This window comes from Canis lupus, chromosome 6 (assembly GCF_011100685.1).
Source record: "Canis lupus familiaris isolate Mischka breed German Shepherd chromosome 6, alternate assembly UU_Cfam_GSD_1.0, whole genome shotgun sequence".
Classification (NCBI taxonomy): domain Eukaryota; kingdom Metazoa; phylum Chordata; class Mammalia; order Carnivora; family Canidae; genus Canis; species Canis lupus.
In genome coordinates, this window is record NC_049227.1 from 76349197 (window position 1) to 76375026 (window position 25830).

The window sequence follows — 25830 nt, forward strand, 5'->3', positions numbered from 1 at the left end:
CTCTTATGAAACTGAAGCCATAGCACTTTCAACCTTAGTATTATGTCAGGTAGTTTTCATCTTTTGATAGATTTGTTCATTAGGGATCAGAGTGGATATTAATTGAAATATTCTGAAAAAATTATTTGGTTCTGTGGTTCTATTTGACTTTTGGTCCTTTCGTAGCTCTTGACCGGATTTGACATAATCTTAATCTACAAATTAGTTCAGAAGAGAGAGAGCTCACAGTGTTTCCTTTGGCGAGTCTTTGGAAAGTGTATGTTTGATATTTTAGGAGGGACTCTAACAATCACATTAGAATGTGTTATGATATATAGGATGCTTTTAACGTATAGAATGCCATAATCATCACTTATTTCACTTCCTTTTAAAATAGAAGACCTGGTGAGAAGGAGTAAAGAAGACACTTAGTTCTAAGTGCAACCCTCTAAAGCCAAAGGTCACCAATATGGTTACCCTTGGTTTGTTAGCTTGTCGTATTGTCACTCTTGGTAAAGATCACCCAGGATGGGATGGTACCATGCGTTTAACAAAACCCCATGCCTTATAAATCAATATACATTTGTAAAAACTAAGGTAATATGATTATAAAAACACATTGCAAATAATTATATATTGTAGTCACAAAAATAGAGTTAATAGAAACATCAAAAAGCTATTCTGTAAGCTGTGCCTGACAATGGAATTCTTTGTCACAATAGTACTAAGGAACCTATTGAAGTAGCTTGTACAGTAATGCCAAATGAGATAATTCATTAATGGGATACTGAAATGAGAATAGCAAATGACTCAGTCACACCTGCCCAGTGCAGAGTACATATTATTTTATGACTTTTTCTTCATTACTCTGACAGTGATAACTGGTAGTAAAATAGATCACAAAGGAAGAGAGGTTTCAAAAGAGAAAACATGATATGTTCATTGTATTTTTGTAATCTGCCTATCAATTAATCTTCTTTAAAAAGAAAAATGAACTTACATGAAAACTAAAAACATGTATTTGCAAATGAATAAAAACACTGAATGATAATCATTAATATAGAGTATTTATTACCATTCAGGCTGGAAAATAATAAATCTACAATGTATATATTATTCACATATAGAGAACCTTTATCCCTAAAATGTTCATTTTTACTGTTGTTCTAGTACATAAATGAGTCTCCCCTTGTCCTCAATATACGCACGTATTTCAAAATTGAAGCTGATCATTGGTTGCCATAGGGCGACAGTGTTTCTTCTTATTTGCAAAGCTTCTATATTTTAAAGTAACTTTTTAAAATAAAGTTTTATGTTAAAACAATCATAAAATTATAAAAAGTTTCAAAGTACTGAAGCAATAACTTTTCTGAACTACTTGAGAATAAATTGCAAAACTGGTGCCCCATTATTTCCAAATATTTCAATGTATGCTTCCTACAGACAAGCACATTCTCCAACCAACCCAAAATACAGCCATCCAAATTAGGAAATTTACACTGCTGCGTCTTATTCTCAGACTCCATGCAAGTGGACCAGTTGTCTCAATACGTTTTTTACAACAAAAAAATCCAGAATTAATGTCTCTTTAGTCTTCTTCTGAAGACTAAAGGTTCTGAAATAACCCCTCAGTCTATTCTTGACTTTCATAATCTAATGTTTCTCATTAACAATACTTTGATGTAGTTCTGGCTTTAATTTGTATTTACAATTCAAGGGATTTTTTTTGTCTTAGAGAATGTCCAGATAAGGTATAATGTTTCAGTGTAGCTTGTGAATCGTTAGATGTATGATGTATGTGGGTCCTTAGGCATTCTCACAAATACGGGGAATTTATATTTAAAGATAAAATTCATCATTGTCACTGTATATATGCTGTTAGATTACTTCTATGCAAACATTTTCTAAATTTCATTTCATTTATTTTTTTTCAAGATGTATTTATTGAGAAAGAGACAGAGAGAAGGAGAGTGCATGATGGGCAGCAGCAGAGGAGGAAGTAGAAAGAGAATCTCCAGCAGACACCATGCTGAGCACGGAGCCCCAGAACCTGATGCCGAACCAAAGCAGAGCTCAATTTCATGACCCTGAGATCATGACCTGAGCCAAAACCAAGAGTTGGACACTTAATTGACTGAGGCAACCCCTAAATTTCATTTAAGAAACTGTTCTATCCTTTCATCTTTATCTTGACAGATATTCTGTTTCTTGACTAAATGTATTATATTTTAACAATAAAACCAAAGAAATAAGTTACATGACTTTTGGAGTTTCTTGAGTTGTTTTAAATATTAATTTCCTTAACTTGAACTTATTTTCCTCCCTTGCCATGCCTTAGCTATCATGTGTAACTTAAAACCACCAGAGGGAGCATGCTTGTGCATGTATGTGTGTGTGTGTGTTTAAAAATCAAGGCTCAGCTATTAGCTATTGAGAGACTCATCTGATTATAATATTTGATTTTTCATATAATTTTCAATGGAGTAATCAAGTAACACAAAATGTCCAGGTCATATGACAGATATTTCTAATTGTGAATCAATATATTAGCATTTTTGATTATTTATTGAGCGCTAACTATTTGCCAGAGACTGTTTTAGCCACTGGAAACTCAGCAGGAGCAAAACAAGAAAAAAAAGTCTTCTTAACAGAACTTCATGTTCTCCTGAGGAGATCATCTCCAAGTAAACAAAGAGTCAAAATAATCCAGAGAATCATAAATGATATGAAGAAAACCTACAGGAATAGTGAAATGGCATAAAGGCTAAGAAGGGACAAACCACTGTGATGTGCTCTAGAGGCAACATCTGAAGAGAGATGTGAATCATAAGATCTAGCCATGCAAAGATCTGTGGTAAGAGTTGTAGATAGAGTCATAGCTAGTGCAAAACCTTCAAAATGGTAACAAACTCATTTTTTTTACTTCCTCTCAAAAAAAAAAAGTAATATAGAAGATCATTCTGCTATGAAGAAAACTGTACCGTGAAATCTAAAAGTTTTCTTTTTGGTTATCTGTTTTTTTTTTTTCAGATGTTTAATATCCTCAATTATTACACATAATAAAGATGTACTGTTTCAGGGATTTTTAAGCAAATGTGGATCTGAGGGACTTAATTTTCTCACCCATTCATATACCTCAAAGAATGATCATAAGGGAGCAGTTTAAGAAAATTTATAATAGTAATGTTTTTAGTAACAAAAAATTTGTCCTAGAATCTGCATATGTCAAAACATCTCATATATTGACATACTAACTTACTTAAAGGACACATGTTTTAACGTATGTTATATTGTAATTCTTATACATTTTCACATTTTGCACAGACTGACTTTTAAAACAAAATGAAAAGAAAAGAAAACCACTGACGACCCCATAAGGACTTAGCATCCTGTTCGTATCCCCGAGGAAAGCATGAGCTATCTCTTGGAGTAATCATTATAAAACTAAAACTATTTTTCCCAAAATGACATTTTTCCTTTATGGTTATCAGAGGCACAAAATAAGGGATGATAGAAAATGTTCACATATCTCATAGTTACAGGTCTATATTGGTGATCAGAAGGTACTATATATAATATATAGTGAAAAAGTTCATTTTTATTCAAGACAAAACTTTATGCAATTCTCATTTTATAGACACCAAAGCTAAAATATAGTTCTCTGTATTTTATGCCTGTCCTTGGTTCTTTAGGTTTTTTGTCTATAAGTTAAAAATCAATATACTAGATTGGACATAACTTTAAAAATGATTTTTTAAGTGAAAAAATTAACGGTCTGCCAAGGACACCTAGTCTCATTTGTACATATATTTACAATGTTTCTTAAAGCCGGACACAGTTAAATCCATATTAATCTACTGATTTTAATTGTTTGATAGAGGGCCTACAGTTTCAAAGCCTACAGAATGCCCCTGCACCGACTCTGAACTGTTAACACAACTACTTCATATAAAGTCCATATTACCAATCAATGGTCAGATTTTAATTTATACTTAAAATTTCTACCTAAAAATACACACTTAAATACTTGACAACCTGTGTCATATTTATTTTATATTTACATGAAAACCATTATTGAAAGAAGAGAGGAAAAGATTTTCCTCCACATACTGAATAGTTTCTTCTTGACCTAAACGTATATACATTTAGAGGAAAGGGACAACTGCTCTTTTGCTGTGGTTTGTTTCTACTTAGCCATATTTCTATTCTATTTTAAATACAGACACTTAAAACATTAGGGATAGGAGGAATGTTGGCAACTAGCTGCATTTGCAGAAGGTTACTTGCCGAACAAGCAACAATCCCAGCCCCGTATTCCCATCTTTGTTTATGTCCCCAACTTGGGAGAGATGCCTTCCCTTGGACCTCTCAAAAGTCGCTCAAAATTGCAAGATGTCCAGCTATTTAGACATTTTCTCCTTTTCACATTCTCTCCTTGTCTTCCACTTATGGAGTAATGAATAGATATTTTTTTCCTCTATGTAGATTTTAAAAATGGAATCATGTCATTATTGAAACTTTTATATTGCATTGACAGAATTTTCACACATAATATCATATATGAAGTATTACATTGATATATTGGTTAAACCAATGAATTTCAGTCTGGTTAGCTTAGGGAAAGGATTTAAAAAGTAAAAAATAAATCAAGTTTTGGTCCAGCAGTGGGAAGTTCTCAAAGTCCCGCTAATATGTTGAAAAATTAATCACTGTATTCAATACTTTTTCTGCAATACTGCAGGAGGATAATAACAGCAATATAGTACTTTCAGTATTTTAATTATAACACTTACAAGTCATATTGATTTATTTGCATAAAAATTTTCTCATTTTAAATAACTTTTGACTTAAAATTTTTTGTTCTGTCCAACACAAAATTCTATTATTAGCCATGAATAAGGCAAGGCGGGATGAAACAAAGTATTTTATTAAACTAAATATTCCATACAATTAGGAGGATGACTTTTTGTATAAAAATATTCATCCTTTTATATAAGCCAAAAAAGGACAGTTTGAAAGAATGCATAAAATTTCTGACAAACCATTTTAGGAACTTTAGAAAAATTTTAATCATTTTTATGAAATATTTCTGCATATTCTCGACTTAAAAACTGAAAGCTATCACAATCCATAAATTAATTTGAATAATTTGCAAATGATTAGATTGAATCTTTTGAAATTTTTGATTATTTTGAGCTATAAAAATGTCAGTTTCATTTAAAAGTGTCAACCAATGTGGTGACTTCCTGGTGTGCATGTTCAGCTACGAGGAGAACCTTAAATGGACTCTTCCTCCCTTGACTTGTAATTACACAGTTATATAAAACATGACATATTTTTACTCAATATGAATCTCTTATAGTATACTGCACTTTTCAGGCTCTAGGAAAAAAATCATAGATAGATTAACTCAATCAAAATGGTTATGCATAGCCCACATAAAAATAGCTATTTTTTTCCTACTACTGTAAAACCACAATTCAAAATTTACAAAATACACTTGGTCACTTACTTTGGTAGAGTTTTCAAATGATTTTCTCTTAACTCCAAGATCCGCAATTTGACAAGTCTGTAGAAGTGAATAGAAAAAAAATTCCTTCTTAACATTTCTCTGTAAAATGATAATCCTATGAGAAAGTCAATTATCACTGCATGAACCAGACAACTGTGTCTGAAAATTACCTATCATGGTTACAGATTTTAAAGAATTCTACAAATTGACTATAAATAGTGTTGCCTCAACATTGGACAATGACAAATAATCGCTTTCCTAAAAACTAAAGACCATTCAAAAATATCATTGGGTCCACGTAATCTAAATTTCAGGTTTTATAAAAATATATTCACTGTTGTTTAATTGTAGATAACAGATAATTTAGTATCTACTTAATACCAGGTGCTGTGTCCACTGGACTATAACAATATTGTCCCCCTAAGAGACTCTAAATGAACTTGTAAAGCAAATAGGACAGCACAGTGGTTAAAGCTTCAGCTTCGTGGTCAGACGAATCCGGATGAAGTCCAGACTCTGTCACAGTCTATTGTTGTGACTTTGGGTGCACTAATCAACCTCTCCTAACTTTAGCTTCCCAGTCTGTCACCTACATCTCACACTGACTTGTTAAGCTCTATAGTGGGAGATACACTATTGTTAAAATGTCTGTAACTAAGCTTTAAAATGTACTCAGTTGGGGCTACTTTAGAATACATATTAATCAGATTCTCTAAATTCTTGGTGTTTTGGGGATATTTCATTATTTGAACTATTTCTCCCATATTTACTTGACTTTTATATACTCATCTAGGTCTCTCTTTCCCCTTTCTTTGTGTTTTGACTCCTACCAGGTTTCTAATTTAATTTTCATTTTAAAACTCTTAATGTCTATATGAAATAAAGTGATCCAGTTATTCAGAGCATGGGTGTATCGCTAGTAATAGAGATTTCTTAAACTTCTGTATGTGTCAAATCTTCTCAACATCTGTACTAGTATGAAGATATTTTATGACTTACTTTGGCTTTTAGGGGTACCAATCTCACATTTTGGAAGGAAATTTAATCATTCTTTTGTTACATTATCCAGCTGAAGGTTAACTTTTTTTTTTTTTTTTAGATTACAGTAATAAAATAGAGTGTATCTAGGCAGACAATTCACACAAAATTAAATTCTAATTCCAAGTGGCTTTGGCTTTGGTATTATGTTTTCCGTTTGCCCAAATCTCTTCCTTGACATTAGGACCACTAAAAGATAACTGAGAAAAACTTAAGACCAAAAAGTATAGTTTAGGGTGATAAATATTCTCTGATTGATGAATCAAAAGTATATCTGTAGTTGAAGGCAGTACCAGACAACAGTGATAGTTTATATGAACAAATGGTGAAGTGTCAATTCATCTAGAAACAAGGCAAATGCTCTTTTGAAGATCTGTGAATTTTAAAAACTGTGCAAGTAGATGGTGTTTATAGGTGGTATGATATCCTTATCTGCAAAAGTAACAGAATTTGGGAGATATTGATGTGCTCTCTCCATGTATAAAATGAGGCTGTTATATGTTAAGTGACTTAATTATTCTACTGAGTTCTTAACACCAATAGATAGGTGTTGAGTTATACCCAACTTATTATTTGAACAATCTCAAAAATTATCACTTGGAAAAATACAGTTGATGATAAATTAAAAATATCTTAACTTTTAAGATATATCTTTTATGTATAAAAGAACAGTTCATTGTCAAATACCTAGAAAATATTGAAAAATATGAAGATGAAAATAAAAATTATTCATAATTTCACTTTCAAGGAATCTTGAAATCCTTCAATCTCACTCATATTTTATATTCAAATTAGTGAAAGTTTATATATTTTATTATAATATGCTCCTGAACATAACTTATCATAGGAATTTAAAAAAATTTCCCTAAGCCAGATTATAAATGGACATAGTATTGTCATATGGATGTACCATAATATATCCAACTAATTTAGACAGATGGGCGCTTCCCCTTTTTTCATATTATAAATAATGACAGATATCCTTGCCCATAAGTCTTAGTGTGGTATCTGATGAGGATACAGTTTTAGAAATAAACTACAAAGGCAGTAGTTGTAAATATTTTCAAGTCTTTTAAAACACACTGCTCTGCATGAAGGTCCTAACATTCTGCAATTTCATAAGCTGTGTGTGAGAATATCTTTTCTCCTTGTATTGTAAAAACAGCTTTTTAATATGATAGAACACAAAGTTCTTTATTGTCATTTTCATTAGTATTCTTTTATTGTTTGTGAGGACAAACTCTTCATGTGTTCACTAGCAATTTGTACATTTAATTATGAATTTGCTTGTGCATGTCATTTACTCATTTCTTTTCTAATGAGATCTTTGTCTTTATACTCATTTGTAAGAATTCTTTATATATTATGGATATAATTTGCTTTCCACATACAGTGGAAATGTTTTCCCAGGTTCTTGTTTTACCTTAATTTAAAAATCTTTTCTGATATTATTTTATTTTAAATGTATTTATGCAGTTAAAACTATTTATCCACTTATTATATTTTCCTTTGTTTCTAAACTGCAGAGGTATTTCCCAACCCAAGAGCCATAAATATTCATGTACATTTTTTCCAGATTATGTCTGATGCTATTTTTTGGTAGACTTAACTCTTTAATTCACGTGGAATTTATTTGATTATTAATGACATGTAACAACCTAATTTTATTTCATTTTGGAAAATGTCTCATTAATTAACCTTGTCTCACTTAATGAATAATCATGAGTTCTATCTTTAATTATAATTGTCACTTTTGAAGCCTCATCTACTGGAGCTGGTAAAGTACTTACCTATATTGAAATAAAATTTCATCATTTAAGTTTTTTATTCTTACCTTCCAAAATTGGCTGGAAGAAATTCAAGAAAGGCGTCATTCAGGTAGAGCTGGGTCAGATTTAGAAGCTGCGTGAAGCCATCAGGGAGTCTAGAAAGGAGTTAAAGGTTTAGTCACTGCATTGATGTTGCCATAGAAACAGAACAAAAATATATATCTCTAAGGAGAGAAAATAGACGTATAATACATTTTTCAACTCTCTTTTGGTATCATAGTAATGGAAGAATTTATTGAGCATGTTGTTACAGCTTGAAAATTTTGCCTGTTATTAAAATAAATGGCATTTACCCACCTCCACACTGCTCTCCTCTGCTGAGATTTATGTCACAGCGACATCATCTCTTACTGTTGCCTTAACCTTATGCACACCAGTGAGATGTTTTTTTATAGAAATTTCAAGCTGTATGCCATGTTTTGTTATTTTAAATTTAATATTCTTTCTGAACAGAGTATTCAGATTTATAGTCGGGCAAGGATATGTACTTACTCTTTCACTACAACATTAACACTTGTCTGTATGTGATGGCAGTGATGACTAAAATTGCCCAATGGGAAGGAATAAGTATTCTGTACCCCTAACTGGTAATGTATATATGTTGTAGCTCAAATTTTTTCAATTGATTTTCAACAAAAATGACCAAGAACTTTGAAACTATGAATATACAGAATCCTAAATGCCTAACGAGGCATTAAAAGAGTTGAAGAAATGTCCTTTGGGGAAATTTACCAGTTGGATGAAAATTTTATGTGAAATATTTAAGTATTTTTCACCAGAAAGATCTAACTCAAGGATTTTCCTGGAGACTTTTTCTTAGAAGAATATTTAATTTTTTCCTATAATTGAATTTCTATTTAAACATTTTAAAATGCTTTTGTCAACTGGCCAGATAAGACTATGCTCTTCTATAAAATACTTTTAAATTGTGTTCAAATTTGCCTTCACCTCAAATTACAGCCTGTCTCCCCCTTTGCATTTACTGACAAAATTATTTAAAGACCTGCCTATACTCATTGCTTTTTATTACTTGTCAAGCATTGTTTTCTGGCAACTACCCCAACTCTCTTATTGAAACCACACTCGAAAGCCTCCAATGACTTCATTTTGTATCCAGCACTGCCTAGCAACACTTGTAATCGATTGTTCTCTCCTTCCTGGCTTTTGGACCCTCTTTTCCTATTTCCTCTCCATCTCCTCCTGGGAGCCTCTGAGTTTCATCTCGTGGTTTCTCTTCCTACATCCAATCTTCTGTTATGAACTTATATGTCTAAAGGAATATATGTATATCTCACAACCTCATCTAATAAATAGAAGCAGTACCCTTAAAAAAAAAAAGCCTCTGAATGCCTCTCCCTGACTACCTCATCCTATTTGCCCCTCAAATTCCTGAATGATTATTATTCTGCTTTTTAGTTCTACTACATCTACTTAAATCCCTAAAAAAGTGGTTTTTGTATGGTTTTAAACATTATACAAATCAAATCATGCAATGAATATTTTCCCAAAACTTTTAAAAGTTAGTATCAGAATTGTGAAATCCATCCATTTTGACGTCAATGGCTCATCACCCTAGTATTCCACTGTATGAATATACCACAATTTATTTATCTCTTTTTAATACTATAGTTGTTTCTATTTTATTATAAACATTGTTTCGGTAAATATTTTTTTGACATATGTCCTGGTGTATAGAGATTACTGAAATTATATCCCTCATCATAAGAAATTACGGTCCCTCAGGAACAGCCCTCAATGAATGATTGACTATAAACACTTCAGCTCCTTCACTCATTGTGTTTGATGAGGCTGTGGTACATGTTCAACAGTGTTTTCCAGAGTTCCCAAGAGATTAAGGTCTACTTGTCTATACTAGTAATAGTTTGATAACATACCCTCAACAAGTATTTCTTTAAAAAAATGATTTTTATTTATTTATTTGAGAGAGAGAGAGAAATGGAAAGAGAGAGAGAGCAAGCATGAGCGGGGAGAAGGGCAGAAGGAGAGAGATAAGCAGACTCCCTGGAGCTTGAACCCATGACCCGAGATCATGAACTAAACCAAAGTCAGATGCCTAATTGACTGAGCCACCCAGGTGCCCCTCAACAAGTATTTCTAGAGACCAATCTCTTAAATCCAGTCTTAAATTATTTTCTAAACACTCATATCTGGGGAATCCAAATTAAACACAACTAATATTTTTACATTACTTTGTAGGAGTTCTTTCCACCTTGTTAGGGTAGTGCTGTTCTATTGATTATTTTTTGCTGTAAATATCTTGTTTCAGTTTGTATTTTGAAGTTGGACTGTTTTATGTGGCTTCACAGAGGTTGCTTGCATCAGTTTCCCTTAAAGAGAGGTTAAGATTCATGAAAATAGAAAAGGAGAAAGAAGGCAGGGGAATAATGTAGAGGAGTCACTCACCTTAGGGGAGTGACTAAAAGAAGGCAAGCTCTAGGGAAAATACTTTGCGTACAAAGTATTGGGAGTTAAGATTTGAGAGTATCAGTAGGGGGACAGGATTTAGAAGGTGGTGAATGCTTGACTCCAAGGTTTGAATTTTATCCTATAGACTTAAAAAAATCTATGGGAGATTGCTGTTTTTCTCTAAGCTATCTTTTGTTGTAATACATTAGCTCATATCCTGATAGTATGATAGTTTTTATGATAATGGTACAGATGTCCAATAGACGTCAATACACGTTTAATTGTTATCTTACTTTAATGTCCTTATGGTCTCTATACCCATTGGAAAGAAAGTATCATGTATGACTTTTAAAAAAAGAAAATTAATACATGGAAAATGACAAGAATGTTAAAACCTTTGATCTAACAATTTATCTGTAACATGGTAGCTATTACCACATGAAAAAGCTTTAAAATGCTAATTTCCTAGTTATAGGGACAGTTTGAACTATCTAGCTTCCCTTAGTCTACTATTCTGCATATGTATCTGCACTAAATGGTATTACATTATACTACTTCTTTGATCAAATATGTATTTCTTTATTGCTGCTTCTCTGGCAAAGGCTATATTTTTTTTATGCTGCAGGGAAATCTGTTTCTTATATAGAACATTTCTTTAAGGGTTTGAGAATTGACTGCACTGTGCAGGCTCCAATTGTAAAACTGGACTGCTAAAAATAAGTTTTATGAAAAACCAGAATATAAAGTAAGTCAGCCTGGTAATAAACAAAGATGTGTTGACACTTTACATCAAACCTTCTTTTTAAAACATGTAGGGTTAAAGTGCTTTTAATATCAGTATGTCCTATTTAATATCATGTATATTTTTTATTTCAGTTTACTTTGACAAGAATTTACTGAATAGTTACTGTGTACTTGGATTCGAAATCAATGTCTTCTTCCTCACTTTCTTTACAGAATTCAACTCATAGATTTAGCAATGTTTTACCAAATCCTTTATAACAGACTGTTCCTACCAAATGCTTATACCAATTGCTTTGTATATGTGTTGGGCATTTTCTATTCCTGGGAAAAGTTATTAAATTCTTTGAAGACAATGAATTTTTTATAATGTCCTCAATGATCCAGTATTATAGATGAAAATATATTATTTGAAAAATATATAAATTCAGTAGGTATGATAAAGAAGATAATTTTATTTATTTTAACTTTAAGGTACAATTGCATAGCCTCTAATAGAGACAATGGCCCTATTTATCAATATTACCATTTCCAGAGGATTATACAAGGAGGGGTGAGGAAGAGGATATTCCCTAGTAAGCTAGGTAAGTTTATGAAGATGACAATCATGGGTTGTCTTTATCTTCCCCAAGCTCTTCAGTGAAATCCAACATTTTACACTAAGTTAGGGAGCTCTCAATAATGAAATGGTTTTACTATCCCAAAATTACTGATAGTTTTCCACATTTGACTGATCTAATGAGAATTCAAAGAAGAAATGTTTTGTAAATGGGTAAATAATTCTCTCTACTAAGAAACACATTCATTTTATCAAACACTTAAATTAAAAGTGGCATATTCAAACGGCAACAAAGAAAGTCTAATACAACAGACACCCATATAGATTAGTGGTTGAACACATGGGCACTGATTTCAGAAGACCTGGGTTTGAATCAGTCTTTCAGTTGTTAACTCTGTGACCTGTCTAAATCTTTGCAAGATTCAATTTCCTTATTTGTATAATGATTACAATATTATCTATTTCCAGAGTTGCTCCAGTGATTAAATGATTACCTTCCCTATAGTAAGAACTCAGTAAGTGAGAACAATTATGTTACTTGTCCTTGGTATTACTTTTATTCTGACCTTTCAATATTAACTAGAAGACTAATTTAAGTACTTTTATTAATGCTACCTTTATTGTTAGAATAGGCAAATTAAGATTGGCTACTGACATCCTTGTTTCAACATTTTTTTCTAATTGCGTTTACTTTAGAAGTTAAATGAAAACATATTACAGGCATTTGACCCCTAATAGAACAGTTAGGCCAAATTACATTATGGGTTTTATAAACTGTGATCAAGGAGCCAATGTAAAATCTCCTACTCTAACTGAAAAGATATTTTGCATTGAAATATTTTAATTTATACATTGTAAAATTATAAAATTAATATAAGATTATAGAATACTTGGAATATAAAGAGAAAAGAAATATATTGCTCATAATTCCACTTTCTTAACACAACCACCATTACTATCTCATGTATTTGTAATTTAGTTTTCAATATGTTTTAACATCACTGCAAAATTATATCAATTTACTTTGTAATTATCTTTCAATTTTACTGTATAACCAGAGTGACTACATAATCTATCATTCAAACTAGGACATTTTTGAGAGTTAAAAGTGAGCTATTATTAATCATAGCACATCAAGAGGGGTAAACTGGGATGACTTGAGCAGACATATGGTTACCCTATATAATCTTTGTATCCATCCAGTAGATATGCCATCATTTATAAGCAATGTCCTTATTGTTATGCATTAAAATGTGAATACAGTGAAAGGATCCCAGGAATTTAAAAGCTATCTTCATGTGTTTCTATCTGTAAAAAAGTATGTAGATAATGTTTACCTACTCTATAAGGTTGCTGTAAAGATTAAAATGAAATAATGTATCTAAAAGCCTAAGACACGACAGGCTATCCTATCAGTAAATGTTGGTTCATGCTTTTCTCATTAAATAGCTTTTCTCAGTTTTATTGTGATAATTTTTACCAGTGACTTGGTTAAGGCATTCAGACTATACTATAAAGTTCCCATCTAAAAGTAAAATATGATGATAATACTCAAAACTATAACTTTTATATTCCAGGGTCTTCATGTCTTATTACTTTGTAGATTTCTTGAGTCAAGAAAACAAAGAGAAAAGCAAGCAAGAAAAAAAAAAAAAAAAACAATGAAACCTAAATATGGTTTTTTGAAAAGAGCAATGAAATTGACAACTCTCTAGTCAGACTGATCAAGCAAAAAAAATACAGAAGACATAAATTATGGATGCTAGGAATGAAAGAGAAAGCACCACTAGAGAACCCATAGATATTAAAAGGTTGATCAAAGAATATTATTAAAAAATTAGATGCTAATAAATTTGAAAACTTATATGAATCTACAAATTCCTGAAAATCACCAACTATCAAAGATCACTCAAGAAAAAAACAGGCAATTTGAATGATCCTATAGTTACTTTGGAAATTAAATTTTTAATTAAAAACTTTCCCATCAAGAGAAGTCCAGGCTTAGATGGTAGCACTGGCAAAATCTACCAATATTTAAGGAGGACATAATTTCAATCCTACATGAGCTCTTATAGGAAATAGAAGAGAATGTTTCCCAACTATTTTTATGATGCTGGTTTTATGCTGTTACCAAAACCAGGCCAAGAAATTACAAGAAAGGAAATTTCAGACTAATATGCTTCATGAATATAGACAGGAATATCCTTTACAAAATATTAGCAAATCAGAGTCATTAATTTATTTTTAAGAAGTAATACTTCCTGAGGAAGTAAGGTTTATTCCTGGAATGCAAATTTGGATCAACATTCAAAAACCATTCAATGTAATTCAACATATCATTAGACTGAAAAAGAAAAAAAAATCACGTCAAAGGATGTTTGTAAAAAAAAAAAAGACCTTTGACAAAATTCAATATCCATTGATAATAAGAAGTCTCAGCAAAGCAGATATCGAGGATGTGGGAGACAGTTTCCAAGGTGGCCTCCATAATCCTCAGTTCCTGATGGTCATGACCTTGCATCATCCTTTAAGTGTGATAAGACTTGTAACTTGCTTCGAATCAATGGAACTTGGAAAAATATGGTGAGATGTCATTCTCAAAACTATATTACATAATATCGTCTTGCTAGAAGATTAACTCCACTCAGCTGCTGACCTGAAAGAAGCAAGCTGCCACGTTGTGAGCTGCCGACAGAGAAGGTCAACATGGCTGGGAACTGCACCCGCCTCTAGGATCTGGGCCTTGAGCTGACAGCTGGCCAAAAGCTGGGGCTCTCAACTTTACAATAGCAAGTAAATGAATTTTGCCAACAACCTTGGTGAACCTGAAATTAGATTCTTCTTTACCTGAGCCTCCAGATAAGAATGTCTTGACTGATACTTTGATTGCAGCTCAGTGACTCTGAGGCAGGGAACTATGCTACAGCAGGCCCAGGTTCCTGACCCACGGAACTGAGAGATAATATATATGTGTTGTTTGCCAGTAGACTAATGGTAATTTCTTACATAGCATTAGAAAACAGACAGAGATTATGATATCTAGACTTGGATCTCTGCTGTACTAAGTTCCTGAAAAGGTGGAGTGGCTTAGGAACCATCTGATAGTCAAGAGACTGAACAATGGTTGGGAGGACATCACAGAGAAATCTGAGATTCCCTGTTAAGATTGAAAGCAAAAACCTAAACTTTGAGTAGCCTGCTGGGGAGAGCTCAAAAGGAAATGAGGAATGGGTTCTTGAAAATTTCCTCAACCTGATGAATGACATGAATGAAAAAAACAATAAGTAACAACCATACAGAATAGTGAAAGTCTGAATGGTTTCTTCCTAAGTTTGGGAACAAGGCAATGTCTCTTTTAACCTCTTTTATTCAACATTGTACAGGAGGTCCTATCTAGGGGACAATAAAGAAAGAAAAAGAAATAAATAAAAGGCACACAAATTGAAAATGATGAAAAAAAAAAACCCTATTTACATTCACAGGCGACTTGATAGTCTGCATAGGAAATCACCCCAAATCTATAAAATATCTACTAAAATAAGTTAATTTAGTGAGGTTGCAGGATATAAGGTCCATAAAGAAAAATCTATTATAATTCTATGTATTAATAACAACAAACAACTGAGTAACAGAATAATCTTTCACAATTGTCCAAAAAACATGATATACTTAGAATAAGATGAATGAAACATATACAAGATTCATATGCTGAAATCTACAAAGCACTGATAAAATAATTTTTAAAAAATCTAAGCAACTCTAGAGATATACTATTCTCAGCAACAGGAATATTCAATATTTTTGAGATGCTAATTCTGCGCACATTGCTTTATAGATTCAATGTAATCTCTATTAAAATTCCAGAAGGATTTCATATTTTTGTAGATATTAGCAAGCTGATTATAAAATTTATATGGAAAAGTAAAAGTTATAGATAGCCTAAGTAATTTTGATAAAAATGAATAAAGTTGAAGGACTCACATCCCTTGATTGTATGAATTACCATAAAGCTATAGTAATTAAGATAGTATGAAGTGATATAAGAACAGGCATATAGATGAATGTACAAATGGAGAATTCAGAAATAGATCCAAACACATATGATCAATTGATTTACAAAGAAATAGTACTCAAGTAATTTTATGAAGAAAGGACAATATTTTTCAACAAATGGTAATGGAATAAATGGATATCCATATGCAAAAAAACACATCAGTGAGCGAGCATGGGGAGGGATAGGGGGAGAAGGACAAGCAGACTCTGAGCTGAGCATGGAGCCTGACATAGGTTTGATCCCACCACCCTGAGATCATGATTTGAGCCAAAATCAAAAAAGCTTGACATTCAACCAACTGAGCCATTCAGGCACCCCTAAAAATCAGCCTTAAATAGATCATAGACTTAAGTGTAAAGCCTAACCCACAAAAATTCCAGAGGAAAGCATAGGAAAAAGTCTTTAAGACTATGAATTTAGCAAAGCTCACTTATACAGGAAGAAGCATAAATCAGTAAAATAATTTATGAACAGCCCTTGGCCAAAATTAAAATCTTCTCCTTGGAAGTCACTATTTAGAAATGAAAAGTCATGGAATAGGAGTAATTATTTGCATACAAATAAAGGGCTTTCAGCCAGAATATATAAAGAATCCTTATAATTCAATAATAAGAAAGGACAATAAAAACGAACAAGAGATGTGGGGCACCTGGGTGGCACAGTTGGTTAGGCATCTGAGTCTTAGTTTCATCTCAGGTAGTGATCTTAGGGTCATGAGATGAGCCCTGCATCAGCCTCCATGCTCAGCGCAGAGTCTGCTTGAGACTCTCCCTTTCCCTCTGCCCCTCCCTCCAAGCACTCTTTCTCTCTCTAAGAGAAATAAATAAATCTTTTAAAAGAAATGAACAAGAGATTTAAACTCTTACTGAAGAAACAATACAAATTGTGAATACATACATGAAAATAAAAACATGTTACCCGGACATTAAAAATGTAAATTTAAACTACAGTGAAATACCACGATGAAGTACCACTTCTGCTAGTGTAGGTAAAAGTAGAAAAAAGTAAAAAACAGATAACACCAAAATCTGACAAAGATGAGAAACAACAGAAACTCTAATAAAATTGCTGATAGGAAAGGCAATGGGATATAGCTCTTTTGGAAAATGGTTTGGAAATTTCTTATAAAGTTAAACATAAATGTACAGTACTACCCAACATACCACTTCTACATGTCTACCCAACAGAAAACATATGCTGAAACAAACATCCTAAATGTCTATCAGTTGGTGAATACATAAATAAATTGTGGTATTTCCATACAATGGAGTATGATCTAGAAATAAAAAGGAATGTAATACTGAATCTTGAACCAATGTGGATAAATCTCAAAATCACTCTTTTAAGTAAAAGAGGTCAGACACAAAAGTATGGTATCACTTATATAGCATTTTGGAAAAGGCAAAACCATGGATGTAGAAACCAGAGAAGTGGATGATTGAGCCAAGGGAACTTTTTGGAATGATGGAAATCATCCATATCTTATCATGGTGGTAGTGCACCACTGTATATATTTGTCAAAATTCACTGAGCCATACACCTAAACAGGTAAATTTTACTGTATGTAAATTATATCTTAAAAAAACTTTAAAACTAGTACACTACTTAAATTGACTTCTGTGTACTTTATGAATTCCCAAACTACTTAAAGAGTTCAGGGTTAGGCATTTTTTCGTGAAATAAGTCATACTCAATCATCTTTTAAAAAGCTAAATGTATGGAAGGAATTCAGAGACTGCGAATAAAAGTACAGTTTTGAAGCTTTCTTAAAGAGATAAATTATCATCTGATTTCCATTCCCAAAGACCTTATCATGATTTCTAAATAAGATGAGCTCTTAGGATTAAAGAATTAGAAGTCAAAACCATTTATCATCTGCCCTGGATTATTATGACTCCAGTCAAGGACATGGCTGTAGTCTTGATGTGAAAAGTTCGTAATGTCTATTCCTTGTTGAGAGAGTTGCATTCTGGTGTAAGAGTTTCAGGAAATACTTTCACAGTTTTCTTTTTTCTTCCATATTCTACTTTTGAGATAGAAAAGTTGTTCTCTTTCAAACACATTTCTTGATGTTCCACACTTTCTATTAAAGGCCTTAAGTTATTTTACAAATCATTCACTGTAAAGATCTCCATCTAAACTTCAATCTCCTTTTATATTCTCTTCCTAATCTCACGTACAGCTTCTTCTCATGATCCATAGAGAAACCATCCTCATTAATCCCTCTTCTCAGTTGTATTGATGAAAAATTTCCCTACAAACTCCCTTTAATAAACTTCCTTTGTTCCTCTAAAAAGCACTCCACTCATTAAATGCCCAACCGGTGGGCTTCTGTTTCTCCCAGTCTCCCCAATTTCATATAAACAGAGGACTTAAGGTTTTTCTCAAATCCTACTGTCAGTTTTGTATAATTATAATGTTAGTCTTACTGAAACTCATTATCTGCATCCCAGTAGTACTGATTTGTTTCAACCTCTTCCAGATATTGCTGCTACTGTCTTTCCAGGTTCTACGTCCATCTCTATTGTTAAATGACCTTAACACTGAGATTCATGATTTATCCAATCCATTCATTCCATGGTTTCTTGACCTATTTGATTGCATAGTACACATTATCCCTATGACATAACCATAATTTGCCAACACTGACACATGCTGGGTCTCGTCTTCCCATGGCATTTCTCTACTAACAGATCAGAAGCCACAAATACCCCATTTCTGATCACAGCATCTTTACCATCTAAGTATTCCATTCTATTATCCTCATAAAATTATCTTTTTGCTCTTCCTTATACAAAAAAAACAAAAACAACAATGACAATAAAAACCCAATAGTCCCATTTTCTGGTCATACTGAATTTATTTTTTAGCTAGAACTACACGATCAGCTATTTTAATATCTCAAACTCTTGTACTCTCTTGAACTTTCATTAGATCCTTGATGTTAATTTTCCACTGTGATCATAACTAATAACTGTTTCTTTTCAGTGCTCTTTCATGGGATGTTGCCTGAGAGCCACAGGAATATGATGACATAGCTTACTTCAAAGTAATGCCATCTTGTGCCAGTTAGGCCTTCCACATTATTCAGCAATACTTTTGATCATCTTTTGCTAAATTGTTCTGATTTGATTATTTTCCTCATCCTTCTATTAAATTGAATTTTAAATGCAGCATTAAGAATTCATTTATTGTGTGAATTTCCTTTATCTGGGTATATCACTATCTAATGGAAACATAAATATAAATAAAATGTAATTATTCATACTCACTTAGAAATGGGATTGACACTGGCTTCAATAATTGTTAAACACTTACAGCACTTAATGTTTTCTGGAAATTCTTGTACACCTAAAATGTAAAAAAATAAAAAATAAAAAAAAGCATATGAAACTGTCCCAGCAAAAAATCTTAAATTAAAGTTCTAATATTAAGAATAATTAAAACTATGAATTAATACACAGTGTAGATAGAGTATCAATACAGCATCAGGATAATAATTTAAGTAAGTTTAATAATGTAATAATATATTAGTGTTACATAATATATACAAACATTTTAAAAATAAAATTTAAATATTTTATCAGAGTAACAGTAAGAAATTGGATATAAAGTTGAGGACAATTGTACATTTGGTATAAGATAGATCTTGGCTCTATACTACCTTAAAGCAATAAAAATAATTGGGTATTTGGTCATTAAGTGCTGCTACTGGGGCAAGGGATTATCAGCAGATATAAAGAAAATGGAACATAAAATCTTTGTTTCTTTTATTTTATAAGATGGGAAGACTGAACATATGCATGTGAAAAATATCTAAGGATATATCACAAAAGCGGTTGATATTCCCAAATTAATGTGGGTCTCTAACAAATTTTATGCAATTCTTCCTCGCTGGCAGCACAGAGTGTAGTTCTGCATCTGCCTGAGAAGATGAAGAGGAACAGCTCCTCCTTGGGCCCCCTCTGAAGTCTCTGAAATAGCCAGCCTGGCTCATCACCCTTGGAGAACTGCTCATATGCTGTCAAAGTTGTGCTGTAGGCTATCTGACAGAAAAACGGGTGTTTCTACAAAACTCAAAATCAGGTACAAATCTAACCCATAAATGTGAGGGTCAGAGAAATAAAAGATGTGGAGGATAGTTCAACTGATACAAATGAATCAAATCTAGTAGACCCTCTCCAAGTTAGAAAGGAATCCCATGGTCCCATTGGCCTAGACCACCATGTCCACAGACCTTTGAAGCCCAGTGAAGCAGCAGGTCAGTCAAACCAAGGCAGGTCATTTATTCACTGCAAATTAAGGGCACAAAAGTGGGTATGGGGATGTCTTTCATGCTTTCTCTCTCTACGTGAAATTTCATCAGAAACTATGCTGTCCTAAAGTTACTGCTGAAGTATTTTGGCTTCTTCATAAGAAGCAAAGCAAGCCTAAGAGCTGCATTAGGTACAAACTGAATGAGAAAAGCCAATTCTCTTTTTTGGAAAGGCTATAACATCTACAGCTGCCCTCATTAACTAGACCTTAATAAAATGGCAAAGAAGTCGATAAGTCAGTCCTTGAGATGTTCTCAACATTTTCCCTTAGTATTTATATTTACTTCGGATATCAGCAACCAACAGAGAATAAGGCTTCTTTCACCCATTTAGCTTTTTCTGTCTGGTCATCAATTTGGACTCATTACATCCTCGTGTACCTGGTGCCTTATCTCTACAGGTGCTTGCCTTGGGATGAATTTTCCTTAAATTATATGTAAACCAAGACATGGAAACAGAAGAAAAAATTTTAAAATGATTTTAAGAGTAACACTGTAATTCTTTACCTTCTACCGAAAATGGAATTCCTGTTGTGGTGAGAATACTACTAAATTATCTGTTTAAAAACTTTTATTATGTTGTTTGCAGTTCAAATGTAAAGTTATTCAAAGTAGAGTCTATAAAATTAAGATGGAATCCTAACTTCATCAATTACTGGCTGGGTAACCCTATGCAAGTCATTTAAATGTTCAATGTCTTAGTTTCATCCTTAGAAAATTGGTGATTCTATGAATGGTTTCAAGGAGCGTTGTGTTGAGGATAGAGAGATAAAGCAGATAAAGTAATTGCCATGAAGTGTTGCATAAATGTTACCTATAATTATTAGAAACACAGTTGACCCTTGAACAACGTGGATTTGAATCGCAAGGGGTCCACTTATACCTGGATTTTTTCTTTTCAATAAATATATACAGTGATGGTGCATGGTGGTTCAGACGGTTAAGCGTCTGCCTTCAGCTCAGGTCATGATCTCAGGGCCCTAGGATCAAACCCTAGATTGGGCTCCATGCTCCATGGGGAGCCTGCTTCTCCCTCTCCCTCTGCCTGCCACTCCCCCTGCTTGTGCTCACGCTCTTCTCAGTCAAATAAATAAAAATAAATAAATAAATAAATAAATAAATAAATAAATAAATAAATCTTTAAAGGAAAAATACATGCAGTACTGTAAATGTATTTTATTTCTGCACATTTCTTTTCTCTAGTTTACTTGGTTGTAAGAATACCTTTAATGTGCAAAATAGGTGTTAACCAGCTGTGTGTTATTGATAAGACTTCTGGTCAACAGTAGGTTATTAGTAGTTAAGTTTCAACAGAGTATAAAGTTATATGTGGATTTTCAACTGTGCAGGGGATTGCAGCCATAACCCTCCTGTTATTCAAGGGTCAACAGTAAATAGAAACAGACTGTCTCAGTCAAGAAAGGAGTCAAATATCAAAATGAGCTGGCTTGAGGTAATACATTTATAATATTTATCCACCTAAGAGAACAAAGCAAATCAATAGGAATTAGTGTGCTGAAAGAATATTCCAATATCCAATCAATATGGTTTCTGAGATAAATGTTCTAAAAGGTTTCCAGGGGAACTTTACCATATATACTGCAGTTCAAACTCTATAGAGTTTTGAAAAAGTTCTAGAGCATATCTTTAATTCATAGTTCAGTGAAAACACGAAGACTTAGTTTAGCAAAGAGTGAAAAGTACTCATTGGAAGCATGACTAAATCTCAGTGTTGTCACTTAACTAGCCAATAATCTTAAATAATATAATATTTGAGCACCGCTTATTCATTTCCTATCTAATTCACAGGGTTGATCTGAGTATTAGATGGTAGGAAGGTAAAATAATTAGTATACTGTATGGCACTTAACAAGCACCTAATATAAAAATCTATGTATTAATAAGAGTTAAGGTAACCTACTCTGCTCTATGCCACTGTGTAAAATAATTTGCTTAATAATCTTGTGAGGAAGATATATTAGGCAATATTATTTTCATTTTACAAATGAAGAACCATACATTAACAAAGATGAGGTGACTTATTTAAATACCTAATGGGTGTTTATAGATGAGAATGGATATAGGTGGGAATTAATTCAATTTTTTAACAACATATCCTTTATTCCTTTTTACTTCATTATGTTACGTCTTATTAAAATTATGTTAGATTTGATTATAGAATCCACACCTTTATCAACCAGTCTTTGTGACTGATCTGTCTGGTCATCTGAAACACAGTGTTCTCAATAGGAAAAAGATTTTATTGTGTGACACAAACACACGCGTGCACACATACACAGAAACACACACAGTCTCTGCATGAACTTTGTTTTGATCTTCAAATGTATTCATCCAGAAACAGAGGGACACATACCCTTCACTTTTAACAATATATCTATTTTAACCATTTTTACTTGTGATAACTGTAGGAAATGGGGTCAAGCATTTGTAGACCATTACAATTCAAGTTCTATTCCCTGTTTTTCAGTTGAGACAGCACATAAAATTTCTAATGCAGATCCATAAGGAACTCTCTTCTAAGGGTATTGAGAGTTCACTTTTGGGAATCTGTGGAGATTCAGGTTCATTATATTTAGACTAGACACAAACCTAGGCTGAAAAACCAATGACAACTCTACTTTAAAATAATTATATGGCAAAATATAATCAAAATAATGTCCTTAGTTTTAAAAATGGGCACTGTTTCTTTAGTTGTAAAAAAAAATGGGCTATTTTTCTATTCACAAATAGCTGATGCTACCAATAAATGTTTACCTTACAAATTAAGACACTATGGTAATATTTTCCCAATATGTTCATTTCAGCAACTATACCACAAAAATCTATTTTGAATATGTTCGCAGAAATACTGTTCAATGAGAAATGACATTTCTGCATCCTGAACTTAAAACCGAAACAAAACTTTTAATGTAATGGAATTAATCAAAGTTGTATTAACAGAATACTAATACCTTATAGTATAAAAGATATAATTGACTACTTTTTCTGATTGTTTTTTTTTTTGCCCTTCCTTTTTTAAGAGAAGTTAGATTGAAAAAAGTTTCTGCTCAACTTTCAATTATTCAAGAAGTTACCCATTTTGTGGATTATTCATTCTTGTTCTCTTTCCTACTTCCTCTATTTGACCATTTCACATCTCAGTCATCCTTGCAGAGGATGTACAGAAGAAGGGAAAGAGGAGTATTCTGAAATCAATCAGATATGGACCTTTCCTGCCTAGCATGGGATAAGTTAAAAAGTCATGGCTGAACTTAGGTTTTAGTATATCTGGTTGGTTTTATTTGGACTATCTTATCTAGTACAAATGCAGATAACTAAGTCTTGACAAGATAATCTTAAACTTGTAAATATAGATTTCAACTTTATTTAGTTATAAAAATTATTTTTTAAGAGCAAAGCTAAATTGTCATTAAAATCTTGTGCTAGACTAAGTTGGTTTTAAGTCGATATTAAAGTACAAAAGCAGATGTTTTTTCCCATCCAATAGATAACTATGGAGTCTAAATGTAGCATACAATTTTGTCATTATCAAACTTAGCCTAATAATAGTAATAGCAACATTGATCCTTATGATCATAAATGGAAGTTCAACATGCCTATAATACATTTATAAAACATATAAACTTATTTTTAACTCTTACTTTCTGAATATATTTATTTAATATTATAATTTTTACCTGTCTTCATCCACTGTCTCACCTAAATCCTCAGTCTGAATATCATCCATACAAATACATTTAAATTCCATCATCTGTCTGAAAATTTATTCACTATTTTAGTCTAAGTGACTCTCTCCTCTTAACACCTAGCATTCTAGATTATACTATGTCTGAAATTAAATAACACTAAAAAATAATGAGACATAGTACTTGCTTATAAGTTGAGGAGTCACTGCTTTACTATCTTATTGTATACAGTTTTCTGATATTTGAGTCACTAACTATAATTATAAGGTCCCTGTGAGAAAAAGGTGATTCATGTATTTGGAGAATATTTGAGTACCTACTCTGTTAGGAATTTTGCTAAATATCGGGGACACAGCATGAAAAAGATGGATACATTCTCCTCATTTGTGAGCTTGTATTCTAGCAGAGGAATGTGTACAATTAAACAGAGATAATTAATATAACTATAAATATATAAAATTACATAGTATCTTAGCAATAAGAAGTACAATGGAAAAAGATTTGAGCAGAATAAGGAAAGATCAGAAATACTGGGGATGTTAAAGTTAACTAGGGTGATTAGGGTAAGCCTCATTATTGATTAGGAAGATGGCAATTGAGCAAGGACTTGAAGAAGGTGAGAGAGATAGAGATACAGATGTCTGGATATCTGAACAGGAAGAAAGAACATTTCAGGCACAGGCAGTAGATAGTGAGATGGTATAAGGCCTGAGTATAAGGTCTGGTGAATTTTAGAAATAGTAAGGAGTCCAGAATGGCTAAAACACATGTAGGAAGAGAAAAGTAGCAAAAAATTAAGTCAGAGAGGTAATAGGGGTGTGTATGTAGGGGGTAAGATCAGGGTATCTACTCATATGGGGCTTCTTAAGCCATTGCAAGGACTTTGGTACTTACTCTAAATGAAATAAAGAAACATTGAAGGACATAAGTGTAATTTGGTCTGATTTATAATTTAAGAGGATCACTCTTAAAGGTCCCTGAGTAGGGTAGCCTTTCTAGGAGGAAGGCCAACTGGGCCTGTTGTAAGTAAAACATTAAAAGAGTCTTACTTCTGGGTAAGAGCAGAAGGAATGAGAAGTGAATGGGATATGGATGTATGTTGAATGTAAGGCCAATAGGATTTCCTGATAAATTAGATCTGGAGTATGAAAGGAAAAAGGGAATCGAAGATGACTCTAGGCTTTTTGGCCCAAACAACTTGAATGAAGGGGTTGCCTTTAACTTAGATGGGAAAAAGCAGTATGTGAAATAGGCATTGAAGAGAAGATCAAGAATTCACTTTTGGATATGTATAATTTGAGATGTCCGTTAGACTTCTAAGAGGACATGTCAGGTAGGTATTTGTTTATGAACCTAGAGTTTAGGAAAGAGGCCTAGACTATAGGTCAGAATATTGGGGATTCATTATTATATAGATAGTATTTAAACTGTTAGACAAAATGTGAACACCAATGATGTAAGATAATGAAGAAAAGAGGACCAAGAACTGAACTACAAGGGACTCCAAAAGGAGGATAGGGAGAAAAGGAAGAATCAGACTAAACAAGATCAATTGGACAGATGGGACAAAAAATAAGTGAGTATTGACTCCTAAAATCCAAATGAAGTCCCATCAAGTGCCCCTCACTTGATGGGATGAGCACTGGGTGTTATTCTATATGTTGGCAAA

The 25830-nt window shown here is 32.7% G+C and overlaps 1 protein-coding gene across 8 annotated transcripts in view; it reads right to left on the reverse strand.

Annotated features, from left to right (window-relative positions):
* LRRC7 (leucine rich repeat containing 7) overlaps positions 1-25830 on the reverse strand; it is a 492235-nt gene that overhangs the window by 228511 nt on the left and 237894 nt on the right. For all 8 annotated transcript variants that reach the window (XR_005361438.1, XM_038541686.1, XM_038541687.1 and 5 more), the window contains exons 5-7: positions 19412-19490; positions 8364-8453; positions 5492-5548 (exon numbers count right to left, since the gene is read on the reverse strand). Coding sequence is in view for 7 of the 8 variants with exons in the window: in XM_038541686.1 (XP_038397614.1) it covers positions 5492-5548; positions 8364-8453; positions 19412-19490 (226 nt within the window). In the remaining variant the exon portion in view is untranslated. The remainder of the gene's footprint in view (positions 1-5491; positions 5549-8363; positions 8454-19411; positions 19491-25830) is intronic.